At 43.2% G+C, this 19,963-nt stretch overlaps 1 protein-coding gene across 1 annotated transcript in view; it reads right to left on the bottom strand.

The window, feature by feature from the left end:
- Positions 1 to 7,768: 7,768 nt before the first annotated feature.
- Positions 7,769 to 19,963, bottom strand: part of LOC143274668 (RIMS-binding protein 2-like) — a 127,417-nt gene continuing 115,222 nt past the window's right edge. The window contains exon 27 of the mRNA XM_076578541.1: positions 7,769 to 13,205. Coding sequence (XP_076434656.1) covers positions 13,044 to 13,205 — 162 coding nt within the window. The 3' untranslated portion in view covers positions 7,769 to 13,043. The remainder of the gene's footprint in view (positions 13,206 to 19,963) is intronic.

Here is a 19,963-nt window from a genome sequence, read left to right as displayed (position 1 = left end):
GCTGTTCAGAGAGAGACAGTTGGAGGAAGAGAGGCAGAGGTTCGAGAGGAAGCTCGAGCTCAAACAGGAGGAAATAGAGGCCAGGTCCATGCAGCAGCTCACTCTCACACCCTTTGATGGCAAGGACGACCTGGACTCGTTTTTAACTCATTTTGAGAGAGTCGCCTTACTAAATAAGTGGAAACCTGAGTCTTGGGCTGCCTGTCTGGTTACGTTGCTTCAGGGCCAGGCCAGAGACGCCTCTTTACGACTTTCTGAAGCCGAGATTACGAATTACGATTCGCTTAAAGCCGCACTCTTGCACGTTTTCCTACTAGATGCTGACTCCTACAGAAAAAAGTTCAGGTCAATGAGGAAGCTGGCTGATGAAACCTTTGAGCAGTTCCTTAACCGCATGAAGACCTGCCTTTCACGCTGGTGCACTGCGAGCGGGCGAGATGAAAACAGAGTAGAGGACCTCAGGGATATGTTCCTGCAGGAACAGTTCTCCATCCTGACCCCGGAACTTGTCTAAGAGATCCGTAAGGAAGAACCACGGAATGTAGAAGACGTAGCTCGAGTCGCAACAAAGGTCACCTGTGCAAGGACTGAAGGCGGGGCGCTCGGCCGAAGCCGAGATCAGGGCCACCAGGAGGATGGAGGGTAAAGCTAACACCGAATCCAGACAAGTCCTGGAAAACACCGAGACAACCCCTAACCAGAGTGGCGCTGGAGAGTTAGGTGCTTGTGGTACTCACAATCCCAAGCCGCCAACCTGTTAAGTGTGGCAACGTAGGTCACTTTGCCCGGGAGTTTACCCAGCTCAAGCGAGTGGCCCTGGTGGCCAGGCGCATGCCTTCAGAGAGACAACCTCTACCACCCCCTCCTCTTTGTGTCCCTTGTGCTTCACAAGCGTACTCTCCACGATGTGAAGCAGTTGTCAATGGTCAGGCTGTCCGAGGTCTATGGGAAACAGGAGCCCACATGATTGTCGTGGCTCGTCACTTGGTTTCCCCTGATGCGTTCACAGGGTCCACTGTTCGAGTTGTTTTGGCCGAGTCCAAATGTTCATCCTTTCTGCCGATAGCTGTCGTAGAGTTGGAGTCGCCATTCATTCGTGGCACATTTCATGTGGCCGTGATGGAGACACCAGTTGAGGACGTCATCGTTGGAAATACAGCTTGGAAGGTTGTTGGCACTTCAGTGGACATTCCGGTCTATGCCGACCGCAAGATTGTGGGGCATGTAGAGACCAAAGTCCAAGCCAAGCAAAGTTCCCATCCTTTGCTTTCACTTCCCGCAGACAGTTTAAATGTTGGCATAAGCAGGGTGGAGCTCATTGAGCACCAGGACAAAGACCCGGCTTTGCAGGAAGCAAGGGAGTCTGCCGAAAGAAAGACAGTTCAGAAAGCAGGATCTGGGCAGGTAATCTACCGCTGTGAGCACGGAGTTCTTGTCCGCTGTTTTAGGAACCACTGTGAAGCCACGCAGGTCTGTGTTCCCAAGGCTCTTCAGACTTCCGTATTACGGTTGGGTCACGACCTGTCGTCTGGTCATTTGGGCATGCATCGTACCCTGGACAGAATTCTTCCCCATTTCTACTGGCCGGGTATGTGCGCTGACATTAAGCGATATGTCAGGTCTTGCGAGAGGTGCCTGAAAACTGTGGCGAATGAAAGACCAAGTCCCTCCTGGGAAGAGGTGCAGAGACTATGCAGAGGGGAGCAGAGTGTCGTTGATCCGTCCCAGTAAACGGAGTAGGCAGGAACTGGGATGGCAGCGTCCTTTCACTGGCATACACCGAGTCAGGTTGACAAACTCCTGCATCCGGGTTGGGAACAAAGGAAAATGTGTTCTGTGCCAACCTTAAGTACACCTTGTTAATCTATCAAGCATGCACACCACTAACATATTATGTAGCCTGTATGTCTAGTTTGTTCGTGTATGGTTCGGTAATGTGTACAACTATGATAGTCGGAAATTGCTGGAACTATGCATGTATTGATGAAACAGATGGTTTTTGCTTTTTTGTCTTCTGTAATCTGTTTAACTCCAAATGTGTTCTGTAAGATGTTATTGTGCAGAGCATGACGGGAACATTATTTTCTGTTAACGTTGTGGGTGTGGTTTTGCTTCAGGCGAGCTATATTTAGGAATCGGGAAATACAAAATCTGTCACTGGGGGGCGTTTTCAAGTATATTTTTGTAGTCGCCGCGACATGTGGTGAAGGTTCAAACGTGTGGCATTCATTTGTGCGTGTGTTCGTCTCCCTTCCCCTCCTCTCCCTTCCCCTCCTCTCCTTTCCCCTCTCCCTTTCTCCCTCCTTCTCTCTCCCCCTTTTTGCTCTATTGTTGTGTGCTCAGTTCTGTTCCGAACTGAAGCACGTGAATCTGTTGCGATGTGTGTCTGACATGTCCTTAGTCCTCATTCTGAACTCTTGAGATGAGTTCGGAGTTAGCGTCGTTGTGAAGGGTTTTGCTTTGCCTTTGGTGCCGAGCTTTGGAAGGAGAAGGGTCGCCGTTCCAGCAAGTGAGCTGTTGGGTGCCCTCTTGGACAGTTGTGGGGTTCGATTCTTGTGTGATCCCCTTCTGCCTCTGTGTGGGTCTGTGTTCTGTGTTCTCTCCTGGGCCAGTGGTGTGCCTGATTCCTGGTGACAGGTGAGGGGGGATTTGTATAGTTAGTTTGTCCTTGTGGTGTTAGTGTTGTAACTTGTGAGATTTGTTTGCATTTTTGGATTGTTTTAACGGAAATCTTTTCATATCATATCATATATCATATCAATATCAAGGCGTGCAGGCCTGACAAGGCCTTTTGCCCGCTTGAAGTGGGGAAGGAAAGAGTCCCCACATGTGTCTGATGCATTTTTCAACATTGAGTGCGCAATGCTTGAAAAATCAATCAATATGTAAATGAGTTTTGCATTTAAAATTTTTCAAATGAATATCAAGATAATTTTTAAATGCATTCACTGTTCCTGCGGAAACATCTTGTGACAAATTGTTCCAAACATTTGTTACTCTGTTAGTAAAGAAATGTGCAAATCTGGAGGTTTTAACTGAAACTTTTTATAGTTTGTAGGAATGGCCTCTTGTGGCACTGTTCTCATTCAATGTAAACAGAGTTTATAGTTCTGCTGTCATATAACCCATGTGTCATTTTATACATCTCTATTAAATCACCACGCAGTCTTCTATATTCTCAACTAGGTAACTTAAGTGCTTGCAACCTACTTTCATAGTCCATATCAGCAAAGCCAATGATTCTTTTAGTGAATCTTCATTGAACATTTTCAATACTGTCTGTATGTTTCACTAAACCTGTATTCCAAACAACATTCCCATATTCTAAGACTGGCCTGACTAATGACTTAAATAATGGCACCATTATATCTTTACTTTTACACTGTATGTTTCCAACTAGCATTCCAGTCAATCTATTGGCTTTTTTAATAGTTTCATTAACATGAACATCAAAAGAGAGACCAGAGTCAACAATGACTCCAAGATCTCTCTCCGATGAAGTCGCCTGCAAGTCCGTACCATTCATATAATATTTATAATGTGGATTATTTCTGCCTACGTGTAAAACTTTACATTTATTGTTATTAAACTTAATTTGCCATCTATCAGTCCAGTGTACTAAATTATCAATACTAACTTGTAATTTCAATCTACCAACATCAAAATCTACTTCCTCATAGATCTTTGTATCGTCTGCAAAGATTTTCACAAAACAGTCTAGTATGTCAGGCATGTCATATAATATACAAAGAGTGTGGGCCCCAAGACACTGCCTTGGGGAACACCACTACTCACCTTAACAGGACACGATGACTCGGTTCCTACTGATACGTACTGTGTTCTCTCATCTAAGAAGTCTTTTATCCATTCCAACAATTTACCACAAATACCGTACCCTTGCAATTTGGCAATTAACCTATTATGTGGAACTTTATCGAACGCCTTCTGTAAGTCCAGATAAATTGCATCCATTGGTTTATTGTTTTCAAGTGACTGCATCCAGTCATGTACAGTATTTTAATCCAGTATTCTTTTATTTCTAGATATTTGTGGGGGGGGGGGGGGGGGGGGTGATAAGTGTTATTTTGACATGTATTCTGCTCGATTTATTGTTTCAAATATACCTTCTTTACAATGAAAACTGTCTAAATTTCCCAAAACATTTTTGTGTCATGTTGGAAATGTAGTACGATGATTTATAATATTACCTCATTGAGTTTTGTTGCTGCAGTGCGAAACTAGCATTATAAATAACGACAAATTGTCATTTAGGGTAAATGTGTCTTGCGTATTATATGCAGGTTTAACTCCTTAATTATGAGAGAAACAATAATGGGCGGTTCCTGTACTTTTTGGCATTGGTAGTTTTTGTGTGGAAGCGACTGCATCAATATCCACTTACTCGCCTACTTAGCGTAATGTGTATTGCTAAAGGAAAGGGAGGGGGAGGGATACTCTTTCATAACGTGTCAGAGCATAGTCTACAGAGACATGGGAGTCTTGTTACCGATTTGTTCCCTTGATTTATTCCTGTGGGTTCCCCCTGACTGCTACCCCGACGGGACTCCAGGATTCGCCTTTTCAGTGGTCATCATTCCACTTCATCCCTGTCCGTTCCAAACTCCCTCACTCTCACTCCTTTCCCCGACCCCCATATTTTCCAACGTCCTCACCCAAAGTCCCTCATCCCGTTCCACCCGCTCCGATTCTGCAGGCATGTGACTGAGGCCGGTTCAGCGACACTGGTCTTCAATGGACGAACTTGATTTTGGTTCAAGTGAACTGACTTTTTTTTTTTGCGTAGATCTGTGCTGCCGTTACTTGGGCATACTGTGTCGGGGTCATGCAACTATGGTGTAACTAAGAGTGTTGCTGTAATTAAGTGTTTAAATTTGTGTGTCTGGACCAGGATATTCCAAGTGCAACAATAGTAAAGAACTGAGCTGAATTATCTATGTCTCTGTTTTGTGTTGTCGGGGTGTGTGTTAGTCTGGGAAGGTGCAGGGGGTTTATGGGCAACCCCTTATGGGTTGTGACACTGTCACATTTGTATCTTGACAAGGCCTATCCTGTGAGTCATGTAATATTGTGTGTGCATGTGCGTGCGTGCGAGTTTAGACACAGTCTTCAGCACTTACACACACACAATTAAAAAAAAAAAAAAAAAAGCACAGCAGTCAACAATGTATGTGTTATTGATTTATTTTCAATTATAGCATATTTTCCAATATATCATATACCATGGACAAGTGGACATAACATACAGCAGACCAACATATCTTTTCAAAAAAACAAAACAAACGAAAGAGGGGTAGTACAATGTGCAGGCACCAAAACTCATCAACACAGAAAAACCAGCAGTCACAGATCTGCAGCATATCTCCCACACCCACTCTCCTGAATCAACCAGTCTGCCCACTAGGCTGTCTACATGAAGCTGAAATCCAGTACAAGTTCATCAACTACATGTACAAATGGCTGAAAAAAAACAAACCAAACCAACAATACCTGCACTGTTCAGAGACAGACTAGTGTTATGATATCCATTGGCATAAAGTTGCATTGCAAGCTGAGGAATGCTTTTTCCTTTTTAAATTGAGATTGTCCAGGATTTCACTGCCACCAAAACAAGTTGATCATGCATTTATTTGCTGTCTTTCTCTCTGCAGTCTACATATATATATATATGCTTTGGTCCACTAGACAGAACACGGAGAGAGCAAATACACACAGCCAGTCAATTTTGTTTTCCTTTTTGGCAGAACAAAGAAGTAAAGAGTCCACAGAGGGTAAGCATCCTGAAGGTGTCGTCTGCAGATGGAGGGAGACTGAAAGGAAAGCATCACTGACTTGTCCTCCAGGTGAGTTGCCAAACTTTCTACAGAACCCATGTTCATGATCCACACTGAACCACCGTGCCACACAGCTGCTGTCCATATCAGTCATCCAACACTAGCCTGCACATGCAATGTCATCTCAGCTAGACAGACCTTTTGTTTTCTTTCTTCCCCACCCGGAATATTTTGTATTTGTATTTCTTTTTATCACAACAGATTTCTCTGTGTGAAATTTGGGCTGCTCTCCCCAGGGAGAGCGCGTCGCTATACTACAGCGCCACCCATTTTTTTGTATTTTTTCCTGCGTGCAGTTTTATTTGTGGATTTTTCTACAGAATTTTGCCAGGAACAACCCTTTTGTTGCTGTGGGTTCTTTTACGTGCGCTAAGTGCATGCCGCACACGGGACCTCGGTTTATCGTCTCATCCGAATGACTAGCATCCAGACCACCACTCAAGGTCTTGTGGAGGGGGAGAAAATATCGGCGGCTGAGCTGTGATTCGAACCAGCGCACTCAGATTCTCTCTACCTTCCTAGGTGGACGCGTTACCTCTAGGCCATCACTCCACTGTGTGTGTGTATTTAAGAGATCCTTTCATCATTTCACAGTATAGAAAGATATAGACAATGATAAACCTACAGCTTATTCTTTCCATTATAACCCAAGAGGCATTTGTTTAAAAAAACATGGGGAGAGGGGGACACACCTTATTCTTTCTATCATAACCCAGGTATGTTTCTAAAAGGGGGAGGGAGGGGAGTTGGAAGGAAAAAACAAAAACTGACCAACAGTTCTCAGGCCAAGGCTGTCTACAGACTCAAGGAGGGGGCATGGTACACATTCACAACTGCTCCCACATGAACATGTCTCTGTGGCCATACACTTTTTGTCACTCAGCTGCACACCCATACAGCCCACATGACCATTCCTCCCAGCAAAACGCCTGGCTACCATTCAGTCAGGCAGAACTGGACAAGTGGTGTATATATATACATACTGTGGCTGAAAATATTCCACAAGAAACACAAACAGCAAAGACAAAATAACATGAAAAAATATTTTAGTGAAAGAGAAAAGAATTGGAAACAAAAACAAACATAACAAAAACTGAGATAGCTGAAAGAACTTTAAAACAAGAGAAATGCTATGTTCCCATAGAAATATTCATCTAATAATTGTTACCATCTTGCAGATTTATTCAGTAGTGTCTCCAGTCAAAAATTCAGATAAAAGCACTTGCCATTCATGTAAAATTACACATATCTTATATACGATTATATGGTAATATTTTTGAATACTCTGTCCAGCATACAAAGTTTGACTCTTCTCCCTTCCCAGTGTGAAGCCACTGCAGTGCTCTGCCTGTATCTTGCCTTCTTGGCAGAATGAAAAGAGTGGAATAAAACAGTTCATAATTTCACCAGCCTTCCTTTCTGTGATTTGTGTGTGTGATATGTTTGCCTCTGTGTGTGTGATATGTTTGCCTCTGTGTGTGTGGCTTGTCTGTGTGTGGCTTGTCTGTATGTGTGCGCGTCTTTTCTGTGTGTTATATTTGCCTCTGTGTGTGGCTTGTGTGTGTGTGGCTTGTCTGTGTGTATATGAGGCTTGTGTGTGTGTGTGTGTTATATTTGCCTTTGTGTGTGTGTGTATGAGGCTTGTGTGTGTGTATGAGGCTTGTGTGTGTGTGTGTCTTGTCTGTGTGTATGAGGCTTGTGTGTGTGGCTTGTATGTGTGTGGCTTGTCTCTGTGTGTGTGTGTGCACGATATGTTTGCCTGTGTGTGTGTGAGGCTTGTCTGTGTGTGTGTGTGATATGTTTTCCTGTGTGTGTATGAGGCTTGTGTGTGCAAGGCCTGTGTGTGGCTTTTCTGTGTGTGGCTTTTCTGTGTGTGTGTGCGCGTGGCTTTTCTGTGTGTGTGTTTGTGGTGTGTGTGTGTGGCTTTTGTGTGTGTGGCTTGTCTGAGTGTGTGTGAAGCTGTTCTGTGCGAGAGAGGCTTGCCTGCACTGAAGGCCATTGCCTGGCTGGCTACACACCAGACACACAGGAGAAACAAAGACTGAGTGCCACAACTCTCAGGTGGAACAGGATCAATGTCCCACCTTCCTCTCCCTTTTCATTTTTTTCTGTGTTGCTTGTTGCCCTACTGACCACACAAGGCCATATCAGGCCTGTAAGTATTGATCCCATAGAACAACATACCACAGATCCCTACATAACATAATAATATATCAGCCATGACAAACAGCAAAACAAATAAATATGCAAATAAAATGAATGAAATAGACAGATGAAAAAAACAAAAATACGACAAAAAAAGATTGCAAACATGGTACCGCACACCTTTCCATTTTTGAAAACAAAATAAAATCCCATATAAACTTCAGTCAGGGTGGATCATTATCGCATGAAAAATACACAACAGCTGTATGTGTGTGTGTGTGAAGACACAGTCCATACAGCTCCCCGTGTGGATACCATTTCCCCCCTGTGCACCAAGCGGCAGGGAATGACTGAGCAGACGGACACTGACGAAAGACCTCTGAGTGGTGAATCACACAACAGTCGTCACAAACCGCTAAAGACGGGAACGTTTAGCAAAACACTTGTACACAGGTCAGCGTTAAGTCACTGACATCCACTCTACTGTATGGCTGTTCATGCTAATGGCGATGGACTTTACATCCGCTACATTACACTACAGTATACATTCACTAACGAGATACATGCTGTACACATAATTTGAAAACCTTGTGCTGGAGCAAAGTTTGTTAATCGCATCTTTCTCATGACTACTCTATGCTGGGATTTTGTAGATAATGTGTTTGCTACCGATGTGGTTACTCACATGTAATACCTTGAGGTAAACAAAGACGTTGCTTTGTCACTGTTCAGCGACTTATCCTCCAGCAGCAGTGCAGCAAAGTATGTTGGAAACTAGGGCAGCATGATGGTGACCTGTCCAGTCATCTGACAGCCTGGTACATGATCCCCGGCACAAACACTGTGCACCCACTGCCAGAGGAGGGGTTGTGCAATGCAACGTTACTGCTTGGTCTCACTGTTCTGAAACGACTGCTTTCCGCTACACTTTTCACTTTCAATTCTCTTCCTCTTACTCCTCTGCTTTCCCATGTAGTCCTCTGAATTAGGCTGTCCAGCTTTGGTAACTTGTCCTCTGAATTAGGCTGTCCAGCTTTGGTAACTTTAAACCAACAATGAATGTTAACTTCACAATAAAATAATGAATGTATCAGTAAAGTGGAAGAATGTATATAATTATGTTTTTGTTGTTTTCTTTTTTTAAGAGCGAAGTGTCCCAAAAGTGTTTGTTCCACTGCAATCAGTAAGTACTGAAGGATCAGCTCCAGTTATTTCTCTTTTTAGGACAATGCACATCTGTGAGCTCTTGCCAGTCACTTGGGTCTGTCCATGCAAACCAGGGCTGTTGGAATGCCTGCAAGTTTGTCAGTGTCTGTCCACAATCATTTAGTAATAACTTATTTACATCGGTGATACAATACAGAATGGCATGTGACTACTTTACACAATGTGGTGTGTTTCCTGTGGAACAGAGGACAGTTTAAGTAGCTCAAGGAGGCGTCACTGCGTTTGGACAAATCCATATACGCTACACCAGATCTGCCAAGCAGATGCCTGACCAGCAGCGTAACCCAACGCACTTAGTCAGGCCTTGAGGACAGAACACAAACACTGTTGCATCTGCTGTTGAATTACTGGAGGACTTGAGTGTTTTCATTACCCATCATGTGTACGTGGTCAATGTCCTATTGCAAGAAGTCTGCTGAAAAAATGAACAGGCAGAGCTCACCAGCACTGGCCGCCTGAATTGTTTCAGTCTGGAGTTGTGTGCGGTTATCAGGTTTTTGATTATGTACCAGAGCATTTTGAAGAAACATTGCATCACCTCTGAGGCTGTGAATAAAATTATGAGCCTGCACTGCAGGTAAGTCTTCCGTCTCTCCATCCCGGCTGACATCAAGATAAATCTATGGAATGCAATGAGGGGCAATGTGTGTCCTATCTTCAGAAAGAGGCATGTCCTGACACGCCATCTCCAAGTGATTAAAATCTCCACCCAGGTTCACTCACACCATGCCCATCAACACCACTCATAACAGGGATACATCTTAAGTCTCAAATTCAGTGCACTTTCATGTCCTGCTTTTCATGACCTTAGTTACAATCTCTTTCATGCCTATTATAAATCTTTTTTCTTTTTAATTGTGTTAAAGTCTTTAGTGTCAATGGACACACTGATAGTGATATCTTTTGGATGGGGGCAGAGGGATATGTGGGAGTGAGAGTTGGGGAGGTTATGATGTTGGCCTCCAATTCTTGGAGAATGCTCAGACTGGTTGCACAGCTTTTAAAACCAATACTGTTGTCAACAGGAGGCTTTGCCTGCCATGCCCTGTGTGTCGAGCAGTGTTGATGTCATGTGTGACCTCCCTTCATGGACCTGAGGCACAGAGACTGAACACACACGTGACATAGGAAGTGAGCAGTGTGGGAGAATCACATGCCTTGAGTCAGCACCCAACGTGCGGCACCACAATAAAACATAGATACATGGACAGAAGGGCTAAGAACCCTTTCCAGAAAGTTGACACATACTGTATCTGTCTTGTTCCCCTTCTCCCTAAGAGGAAGAGACATGGAATGTTGAAAATATACAATGTTAAATAAATACCTGATGTCCACGTCATCAGAAACAAAGCGGAGGACACTCCCTCGAGTCACAACAGCTCACACACACTGAATCACAACACCTTTCAGAAAACTACAGCATACCATCAGTCCAAAAACCTGATCATCCCCATACCCATGTGTTCAGCTCTGACACATCCAAAAGGGTTTCCCACAGGGCATGCTCTCTCTCCCGTGGTGAATGACACAGACATGCACAAATGCTGTCTAAAATATCCTCAGCAGTCCTTGAATATCTACATGTGCACCAACTAGTCTCCAGAGAGAACGGGGCTTGGAAGCTGATCACAACCTATGCACAAGTCTATTGCCTAACAATCACAACACATGCAAAGCTGCTAATAGAAATCGACGTACGTGGCCAGACAATAAAATCTATGTACAGGTCTGCCACTTCCAAGGGCCTAAATCTGACTCTAAAATAACCTCTGAGTTGTAACAAACGTCCAATAAAAACATGTTTACAAAGAAATCCAGTAAGAAAAGTATCACAGATGAGTTTTGAAGCCAAGGGGGGGACAGCCATGAATATCATGTTGAGGTGACACCATCCACAGGAGAGAAGAGAGAGGCAGATTCGGGAGGTCCTATCCATGCACCAGTACACAGGCTGTCCCTGACCTCCAGCTGTCGGGGATGGGGGTCAAGTTCACCATGTGTGTAATGTCAACAGAACTTACAGCAAGTCATCTATGTGTTGAACAGTCAACAGAACCAACAGCACATCCACTGTGTGTATAATGTCAACAGAACTAACAGCACATCCACTGTGTGTATAATGTCAACAGAACTCATAGCACATCCACTTTGTGTGTAACGTCTACAGAACTCACACCTCTGGACACAATAAACACAAGGTCGTGGAAGCCATGCAGATCACTTCTGCCACCACACAACCATCAAGAATGAATGCCATTTCTACAATCACAGGCCTCGCCCAGATTCAGGTTGAAATGCTCTTGTTGTTCTTGATAAAAACCCACACATTATCAAACCAGTCACACACTTGTACTTACACATTCAATTTTTTAAGATACATCTTTTTATCAACATATGACAGTTCCTTACTGGTGAATTTCATCCCTGATATGTGCTGTAGCACAACCTGCTCCTGCTCCGATCAAAACCTGCAGAATCAACTGTACCCCAGCACTGGTGTGTTTTGCCACAGATGGCTTTCCTCATCACATGTACTGGTTCACTGCCACTAACATTCTCACACCTGTAACTGTCAACCACATAGAACCTATCTTTAACCAGCACGTTTTTTGTTGTTTTTTTTAAGTTCACCGACTTTTACTCATTTTGAGTTTAGAAAAAAAAGAAGTTTTCATTGCCTTACACCAGCACATACATTCAGAACTGGGCAAACATTTTAGTGATTTTTTTTTCCTCCTTGAAATTGATCAAAGACTTTTTTAAAAAATAGATCCCCCCCCCCCCCTCTTCCCCCCTCCTTAAAAATTCACTTTAGAATTCTGGAAATACACTGTTAAACAGCTGTAAAAACTTTATTTTTCTCTGGGAGTAAGTAGGGAAATGAGTGATATTTAAAATTACTCAAGGTGTATGCACTCAGATCAACACACAGAATGTTAGCGTGCATGTAGTTTTAGAAAGTGGACCGTCTGACAGTGCACAGGTGACCTTGACAGAGAGGCTGCAGCAGTCCATGTCTGTCAACACACGTCTGTCTTCCTGTCACACGTGAAGCACAATGTCACCGCACCTTTCCACCCGTCACTCTGAAGCATAATCTACCATCACCTATGGTTTCTTCCATCAAAACAGTTCTACACGACTACACACGACTAGAGCACACCCCACACAGGTGGCTCTGGGCACTTGACGGTCTTTGGCAAAGGGAGGCGATCCTCACCGCAATGTCTGGTCCCAGGGTCCTTCATCGTATGTCATCAGTCAGGTGAGGTTATCCCCCCTGTCTACAGCTACCCACACCGGGACATCACTTTTGGCCTTCGGCTTCAGACAAGGATGACTACCCAGCATGCGCACTGTAATGGAATCAAACAGACTGTAGTAGGTGTTGGCACTGGATTGAAGATGACAATCGTGGATTGTTTTATTAAAGTCTGGTCCAAACTGCGAGGAGGACACGTTCATTGAATTCAATGACCAAGTCTGGATCAAGACACTGCACAGCATACTCCCCTTACATCACTCACAACTGGGGAATACATGGTTCAGGGTCACTTTGATTGGTACTGGCACATTTTTTGCCACCCTTTAGCCAGCTGTGTTTCTGAGAAAGTATTCTGATAAAACACAAAACCAGTTTTCACTTGTGTGTGTAAGTCATGTCTGTTGTTGTCAACCGATTTTTTGTGGACAGCACCACCTGTTTCATGCTGCACACATGATGACATAACACTGAAAACTCCTCAGGGTTTTCACACAACTGGGTGCTCTGGCAGATACCTGTAAATGGCCATACCGACCAAAAAAGTTTCTCCTCGGCTATCTGGAGAATTTCTTGAGGATGCTTCGGCCCTTGTTCAACAGGCCGCCTTTCTTCTTGCGCTTCTCCTCCTCCACGGCAGGGCTATGTTCGCTGGGAGCGTCGAGGACTATGGCGCGCTCCACTGGGGGCGACAGTGACAGGCGATCTTTGCGTGACGTCTGGAAAAAAAACCAAACATTCACACATCCTAAATGTTATGCATGACATGACGACAAGCAGCCCTTCAATGAAACGATGACAATCTGCCCTTCAGGTTCACACCAATCATTCTCACACACACAGTGGTCAAAAGTATAAATCTAGGTAAAGTTTTATCATTTGAAAGAGATCTACAGTCAAAATCACTCTCTTGAAGACTGGTCAGCATTGTGATGTCTCGTAAGAGCAGGAAGTCTTCTGCATGGTGGCTGCTGTAGGGACATTTCCTAAAGAGAGGGCAGAAGTTTTAACCATTTGTTCCAGTCAAACAAATTTAGACCTTTAAATCCACCTCTTGGTGGTATGCACACCTGCACCAGCAACAGGTATCAAAACAAACAAAGAGGGAGATTCCAAAAGTGTGTCATCACAAAAGAAATATAACTAAATGATGTTTAAACTTTTTACTAATCTCAATAACATAGCTTGCTTCAAAGATATCGCATCTGCTTTACAACTTAATACTTTACATATGCAAAAACCACATCTGTATGATAAGTTCCTTGAAGGAACAAACTTTTTTGTGTTGGATATTTTAAAACAGACAGTAGACATGAATGAAAAAGGTCCAAACAGAAGTTCCTCAAAGTGACCCGTACTCTGGGGAACAGGGCAGACGATGCTGAAAGCCCAGTTTAGCTGACCAGTTTTCAGCGGAATGACTTAAAAATGTCATAAATCATTACTGATTACAGCCACAAAACATCTCAAACACTGGTAACTACTGAGAAGGTAACACATTGCTGCATACATTGAATATACATGAAAAAAACACCCAACAACAACAGAATAACTGAAAGAGAATGCACAGTTACAATGGACATAATATGTTCTAATAGGGGGCAAGAACATCAAGAATGAAAATTAAATAATAAATTCAAAACAAGATGTATGAGCTTTCTAAACTGCTTTCAATTAAAAATGTCATAATAAAGCTTTATTCAATTTCTAAACACTTACCCATCTAAACATCTAGTTTCAATCTACTTGGAGTGCTGACTACTCAGAAACCAGAGACATTTAACAAAAACTTTGGGAGGCAGTAACCAGTTACTTGTCCGTAAAACTAAGCCCTAAAGAGTGGCCTGCCATCCATGGTGGATCCACATCAGTGGTCAACGTAACACAGGAGAGGAGAGAGGTAAATGAAATCCATTCGTGTCGCTTGTAGCCCAGCTGACTGGAAAAAATGGGGCCTTTCAAAGCTGACCAGGAAATACGCAAACCAGAACAGTAACTGTTCAGAATAACAACATTTATCAACCACTGCAGTTTCAGTTTCTCACAAAGGTGTCACTGCGTTTGGACAAATCCATACACGCTACACCACATCTGCTAGGCACGTCTGTCCAGTGGCATACCACAACATGCTTAGTCAGGCCTTGAGTGCGTGCATGTATATATCTATTTCTGTGCCTATCAGAGTGGATTTCTTCTTCAGAATGTTCACCACACAACAGCGTTCTTATTGCCATGGGTTCTTTTACAGTGCGCAAAGAGCATGCTGCACACAGGACCTCCATTTATTATCTCATCCGAATGACAAGACGCTCAGTTTGATTTTCCAGTTCAACTTGGGAGTAAGGGTGAGAATGGGGTTTGAACTCCAACTCTCATGGACTCTGTACGGCCAGACCAGCGTCTTAACCATTCTGCCACATCAGAGGAAGAGTGGACTGCAAGTGACGGAGAGAAGCACGGAGGGCCCTCCTCCCTGTGTTTCAAAGCAGGGGGACATGGCATCTTGCATCCTCCCCTTCTGCCCACACACTGAGTTTGGAAAATGACTTGGTCATCAACTATATCCCATCCAGTAGCAGAAGGATCCACAGAACATGATCATGGCAAAATACCACAAAGCAGCACCACCCTTTTTTTCTTTCTTTTTTTCTGTTCGCAAGTGGAGCACCAAGGCACCAAAAGTGGGCACAAAACGCTACAGTGCAGACAATGAATATTACTGACTTCTCATCTTGACCCTCCGACAAGTAAGGCAGCAACTGACAATGAATACCAGGGGAGAGAACTAGCAATTGACAATGAATACGAGGGGAGAGAACTGGATGCGTTTGTGGTCATAGATGTTAATGGTTTGGGACTGCGTATGTTCACACACTAGTTTGAAATAGAGGGTTATAATAATACATTTTCTAATATCTAAAAATAATAACTAAATAACTAACTAAACAAATATGTAAAACATCCCCAAAAACATGCAACCCTGTTTTGCAAGTTTCTAAACAACCTAAGTCACACATTCAATCACAACAAAGTATTGGTTACTCCACATTTCAGCCCCCAAGGACGATAATACTGTCCCTTCAAGATAATTCACAAATGCATGCAAACTCAAAACCAAACAAACTCAAATCAAATCAAACCAAACCAAACCAAACCACACCACACCACACAGACCACAACGCACCAAACCAAACCATTGACACCACGATACAAACACCGGTAAGTTTACACTTCTCTGCTCTAGTTACCCACAGGAGCTACAGGAAGAGAGAGAATCAAACAGCCTACTACAGTACTGGATGAGCATACCCAAAGAGAAACAACCAATGCTCAATATATAATGGAGCAAATAAATAAGAAACAATGCACTTATCATCTTTCTAACAAGATCTAACCAAAGAGGAACAACCAATGCTCAATTTATAGTGGAGCGAATGAATCAAAATGCACTTAACTTTCTAACAAGATATAACCAAAGAGGAATAAACAATGCTCAATTTGTAGTGGAGCGAATGAATCAAAATGCACTTATCTTTCTAAAAAGATATAACTAAGGAGAAACAACCAATGCTCAATTTGTATTGAAGCTAATTAATCAACATGCACTTATCTTTCTGACAAGATATAACCAAAGAGGAACAACCAATGCTCAATACATACTGAAGCAAATATAACAAAATGCACGTATCTTTCTAACAAGATCTGACCAAAGAAGAACAAGCAATGCTCAATATAATATACCAGAACATATAAATCAAAATGGCACTTATCTTTCCAACAAGATCTAAAAAGGAAAGTCAGTTTTATTAGAATTAATTATGTCAGCAGTTCTGGGTTCTGAGAAATAAAACTGACAAATGTTATTGTCATTGCTCTCTTTTTGGGGGGTGGGGGGTAAGATATCTTAACGAATATAAAACAAGGAATGGGGGAAAAAAACATTCAATAGTCAAGTTGGCCAAGTTGCGTTTCTCTGACGATGAAAGAGTGGGGTGATGGGAAGGTAGGGAGTAAACGAGAGCAACAGGTTGTCAAACAAGTTTTTGTTTAATGTCCAACTGAATCCCTTCTACAAAATCAGTGAAACAGAAGCTGTGGCAGAGTTACGGTTCTTGTAACACAGACAAGCATAACGCCTGTGTTGAAACGACACTGAAAAATGGATGTACTGATCCCAGCTTGTTGGGTCAAAATTGTGGATGAACAAGAAAAAGAAATTTTGGTATTTACTAGTCTGTCTTTTCTACCAATCATTCACTGTATCATGACAAAATAAATGTAACATTTACTGTATCATAAATCATAATTCATCCCTTTAATGCTAAATGTCACAGTTACCTGTCACAAACAAAGCAATCACTAGATAAAAAAAAAAAGTCCACCCACTTGTCACAAGATCCACACCACACAGAGAACAGAACCAGAACTTAGTCCAAGTGTGCACAAAACCAACAGCCGGGTCAGGTTAACTGGTAAACTTCAACTGTGTCCCTGGTGATACTGACTGTACCATCATGCAGCACTCAGTCAATTTATGACAATCCACAAACGTCTATCATGCAGACTCTTTAACTTTTTTTCATTCGTGTCTGCAGATTAAATAATTCCTTCTGTATATTTTTTTTTCTTCTTCTGCAAAATCTCCATGCTTAAAAACATTATAAGTAGGTCAGCAAGTCATTCTGACAGACTGTTAATGTTTACAGCATGTTTATCCACATAAATGCAAAAGCAAACATCATTTATTTTTTAGCTTGCAATTTGACAACCCCTATCAATAATTTTCATGCTTGCAATCTGACAATCAACGAGGGTGTCAAAACAGATGCACACTTATAAAAAAGAATTGTTTTCCAAACTGTGGCGAAGCTGGCTGATTAACCTGACCAGGCTGGACAAACTGAAGAGGCAAGAGAACGACGCACAGGTCACAGTGCACACTGACTGGCAACAGAGGAGGCTAGAGAAGGTTGCTATGGAAACCAAAACACAGGGACCACCACGCCAGACCGCTTCACTCCATCTTACCAGGCCTAGCTGAGGGCACGCAGAGTTCTGGCTAAATGATCAAGTCAGTTAGAACTCAAAGGTGATATCAACTTTCAAAAAGAAACAGAAAAAAAGTGAGATCTAAGCCAACTGTCTGGTGCACTCAGGCATGCACAAACCACTGAAAATCAGTCATAACACAGGGCAACAAAACTCAAGTCGGAAATCTGCAACTAAGTTCTTGACTGATTCCAAGAAATTAACTGTAACTCTAAGTGCTTAGGCTGAAGACACTGAATGGTCACAAGGATGCTATTCCCCACTGATATTTCAAATGTACATACACACACACATACACACACTCACACACACATGCACACACGTTCACACTCTTACCAAATGACAGTAACAGAAAATCAAAATGGAGACAAACATGTGCTGACAAACTGATGAAAACTATGATGGAAGATAATGACCAAACAGTAAAAGTCCAATAACAATGTAGGATTTTTGCAGGACGCACACAAACACAGAGACATGCAGTCACATTCACTCTTCAGCTGGACACTGGTCAGGCATCTGCCTAGCAGATGTATTTGTATTTGTATTGCTTTTTATCACTACAGATTTCTCTGTGTGAAATTCGGGCTGCTCTCCTTATGGAGTGCGCGTCGATATACTACAGTGCCACCCATTCTTTTTGTATTTTTTCCTGAGTGCAGTTTTATTTGTCTTGTCCTATCGAAGTGGATTTTTCTTCACAATTTTGCCAGGAACAACCCTTTTGTTGCCGTGGGTTTTTTTTTACGTGCGTGAAGTGCATGCTGCACACGGGACCTCGGTTTATCGTCTCATCCAAATGACTAGCGCCCAGACCACCACTCAAGGTCTAGTGGAGGAGGAGAAAATATCGGCGGCTGAGCCGTGATTCGAACCAGCGCGCTCAGATTCTCTCGCTTCCTAGTTGGACGCGTTACCTCTAGGCCATCACTCCACTGTGATGTGGTGTAGCATATATGGATTTGTCTGAATGCAATGCCGCTTCCTTGAGAAACAAACTGTTGGATCAGGACAACTTCTGCCAATGCCTGGTATGCATTCCTTGTAACAGGAGCCAGGTCCTTTATCAGGAACTGACACTGGAGTCCAGCCATGTCACCCCCAATGGTTTCCAGGGACACAGAGCGGTGTGTGATAATTCCTCCCGTGATGTCCTCCAGTCGTATCATCTCCATGGTGGTGATTGTCAATGCTATTGATATCATCAGCAATTCTGTGGTTGGTGCTGGAAGGAATGTGTCAGGCTCTGCATGTAGTCTCTTTCATGCCACATGTATCTTGCACACAAGTGGTGGTGCCGTTTCCAGTTACGTTTTGAAAACTGTATCAAAATCCCATCTTCTCTTCCTTGGCAGTCACTGTGTCCTAGTCCATCACCTCTCTCAGAGCCAAGGGATGCTTCTCTCAATGTTGACTGCAGGCCTGATTCTGGTCCACAACTACATGACGCAGAACGAGGCCTTTGTGTTGGTCTGCGATTTCAATGCCTGATATTTTACCTGTCACCTTTATATCAGCCAACATGTCAACATTTTCTCTGTACAGTATCTTTTTTGTTACCAGAAACAGCTGGTCCATGTCTCAGTGTTGTGCTGACAATGCTGTCATACTGACAAGGTAGTGATGCTGTACTGTCAAACACATATCTAGCATGATGTGGGTTCTTCTTCTTCTTCTTCTGCGTTCGTGGGCTGCAACTCCCACGTTCACTCGTATATACGCGAGTGGGCTTTTACGTGTATGACCGTTTTTAACCCGCCATGTAGGCAGCCATACTCCGCTTTCGGGGGTGTGCATGCTGGGTATGTTCTTGTTTCCATAACCCACCGAACGCTGACATGGATTACAGGATCTTTAACGTGCGTACTTGATCTTCTGCTTGCGTATACACACAAAGGGGGTTCAGGCACTGGCAGGTCTGCACATATGTTGACCTGGGAGATCGGAAAAATCTCCACCCTTTACCCACCAGGTGCCGTCACCGTGATTCGAACCCGGGACCTTCAGATTGAAAGTCCAACGCTTTAACCATTCGGCTATTGCGCCCGTCGATGTGGGTTCATTCTGCTGACAATGCTGTCATACTGACAAGGTAATGATGCTGTACTGTCAAACACATATCTAGCATGATGTGGCTTCATTCTGCTGACAATGCTGTCATACTGACAAGGTAATGATGCTGTACTGTCAAACACATATCTAGCATGATGTGGCTTCATTCTGCTGACAATGCTGTCATACTGACAAGGTGATGATGCTGTACTGTCAAACACATATCTAGCATGATGTGGCTTCATTCTTGGAGCTGGTTATTTCATGGTACTTCAGCCTGGAGGCTTTGATGAAAGTGCAGCTGACAGATAACCAAAATTCAACTGCGTGTTTAAGAATTCTGAAGAACCGGTTAATTTACATTGTCTGACAGCTG

This window comes from Babylonia areolata, chromosome 29, assembly GCF_041734735.1.
Source record: "Babylonia areolata isolate BAREFJ2019XMU chromosome 29, ASM4173473v1, whole genome shotgun sequence".
NCBI lineage: Eukaryota > Metazoa > Mollusca > Gastropoda > Neogastropoda > Buccinidae > Babylonia > Babylonia areolata.
The sequence above is the reverse complement of the archived record's forward strand: the minus strand, read 5'-3'. Positions and strand labels throughout refer to the sequence as shown.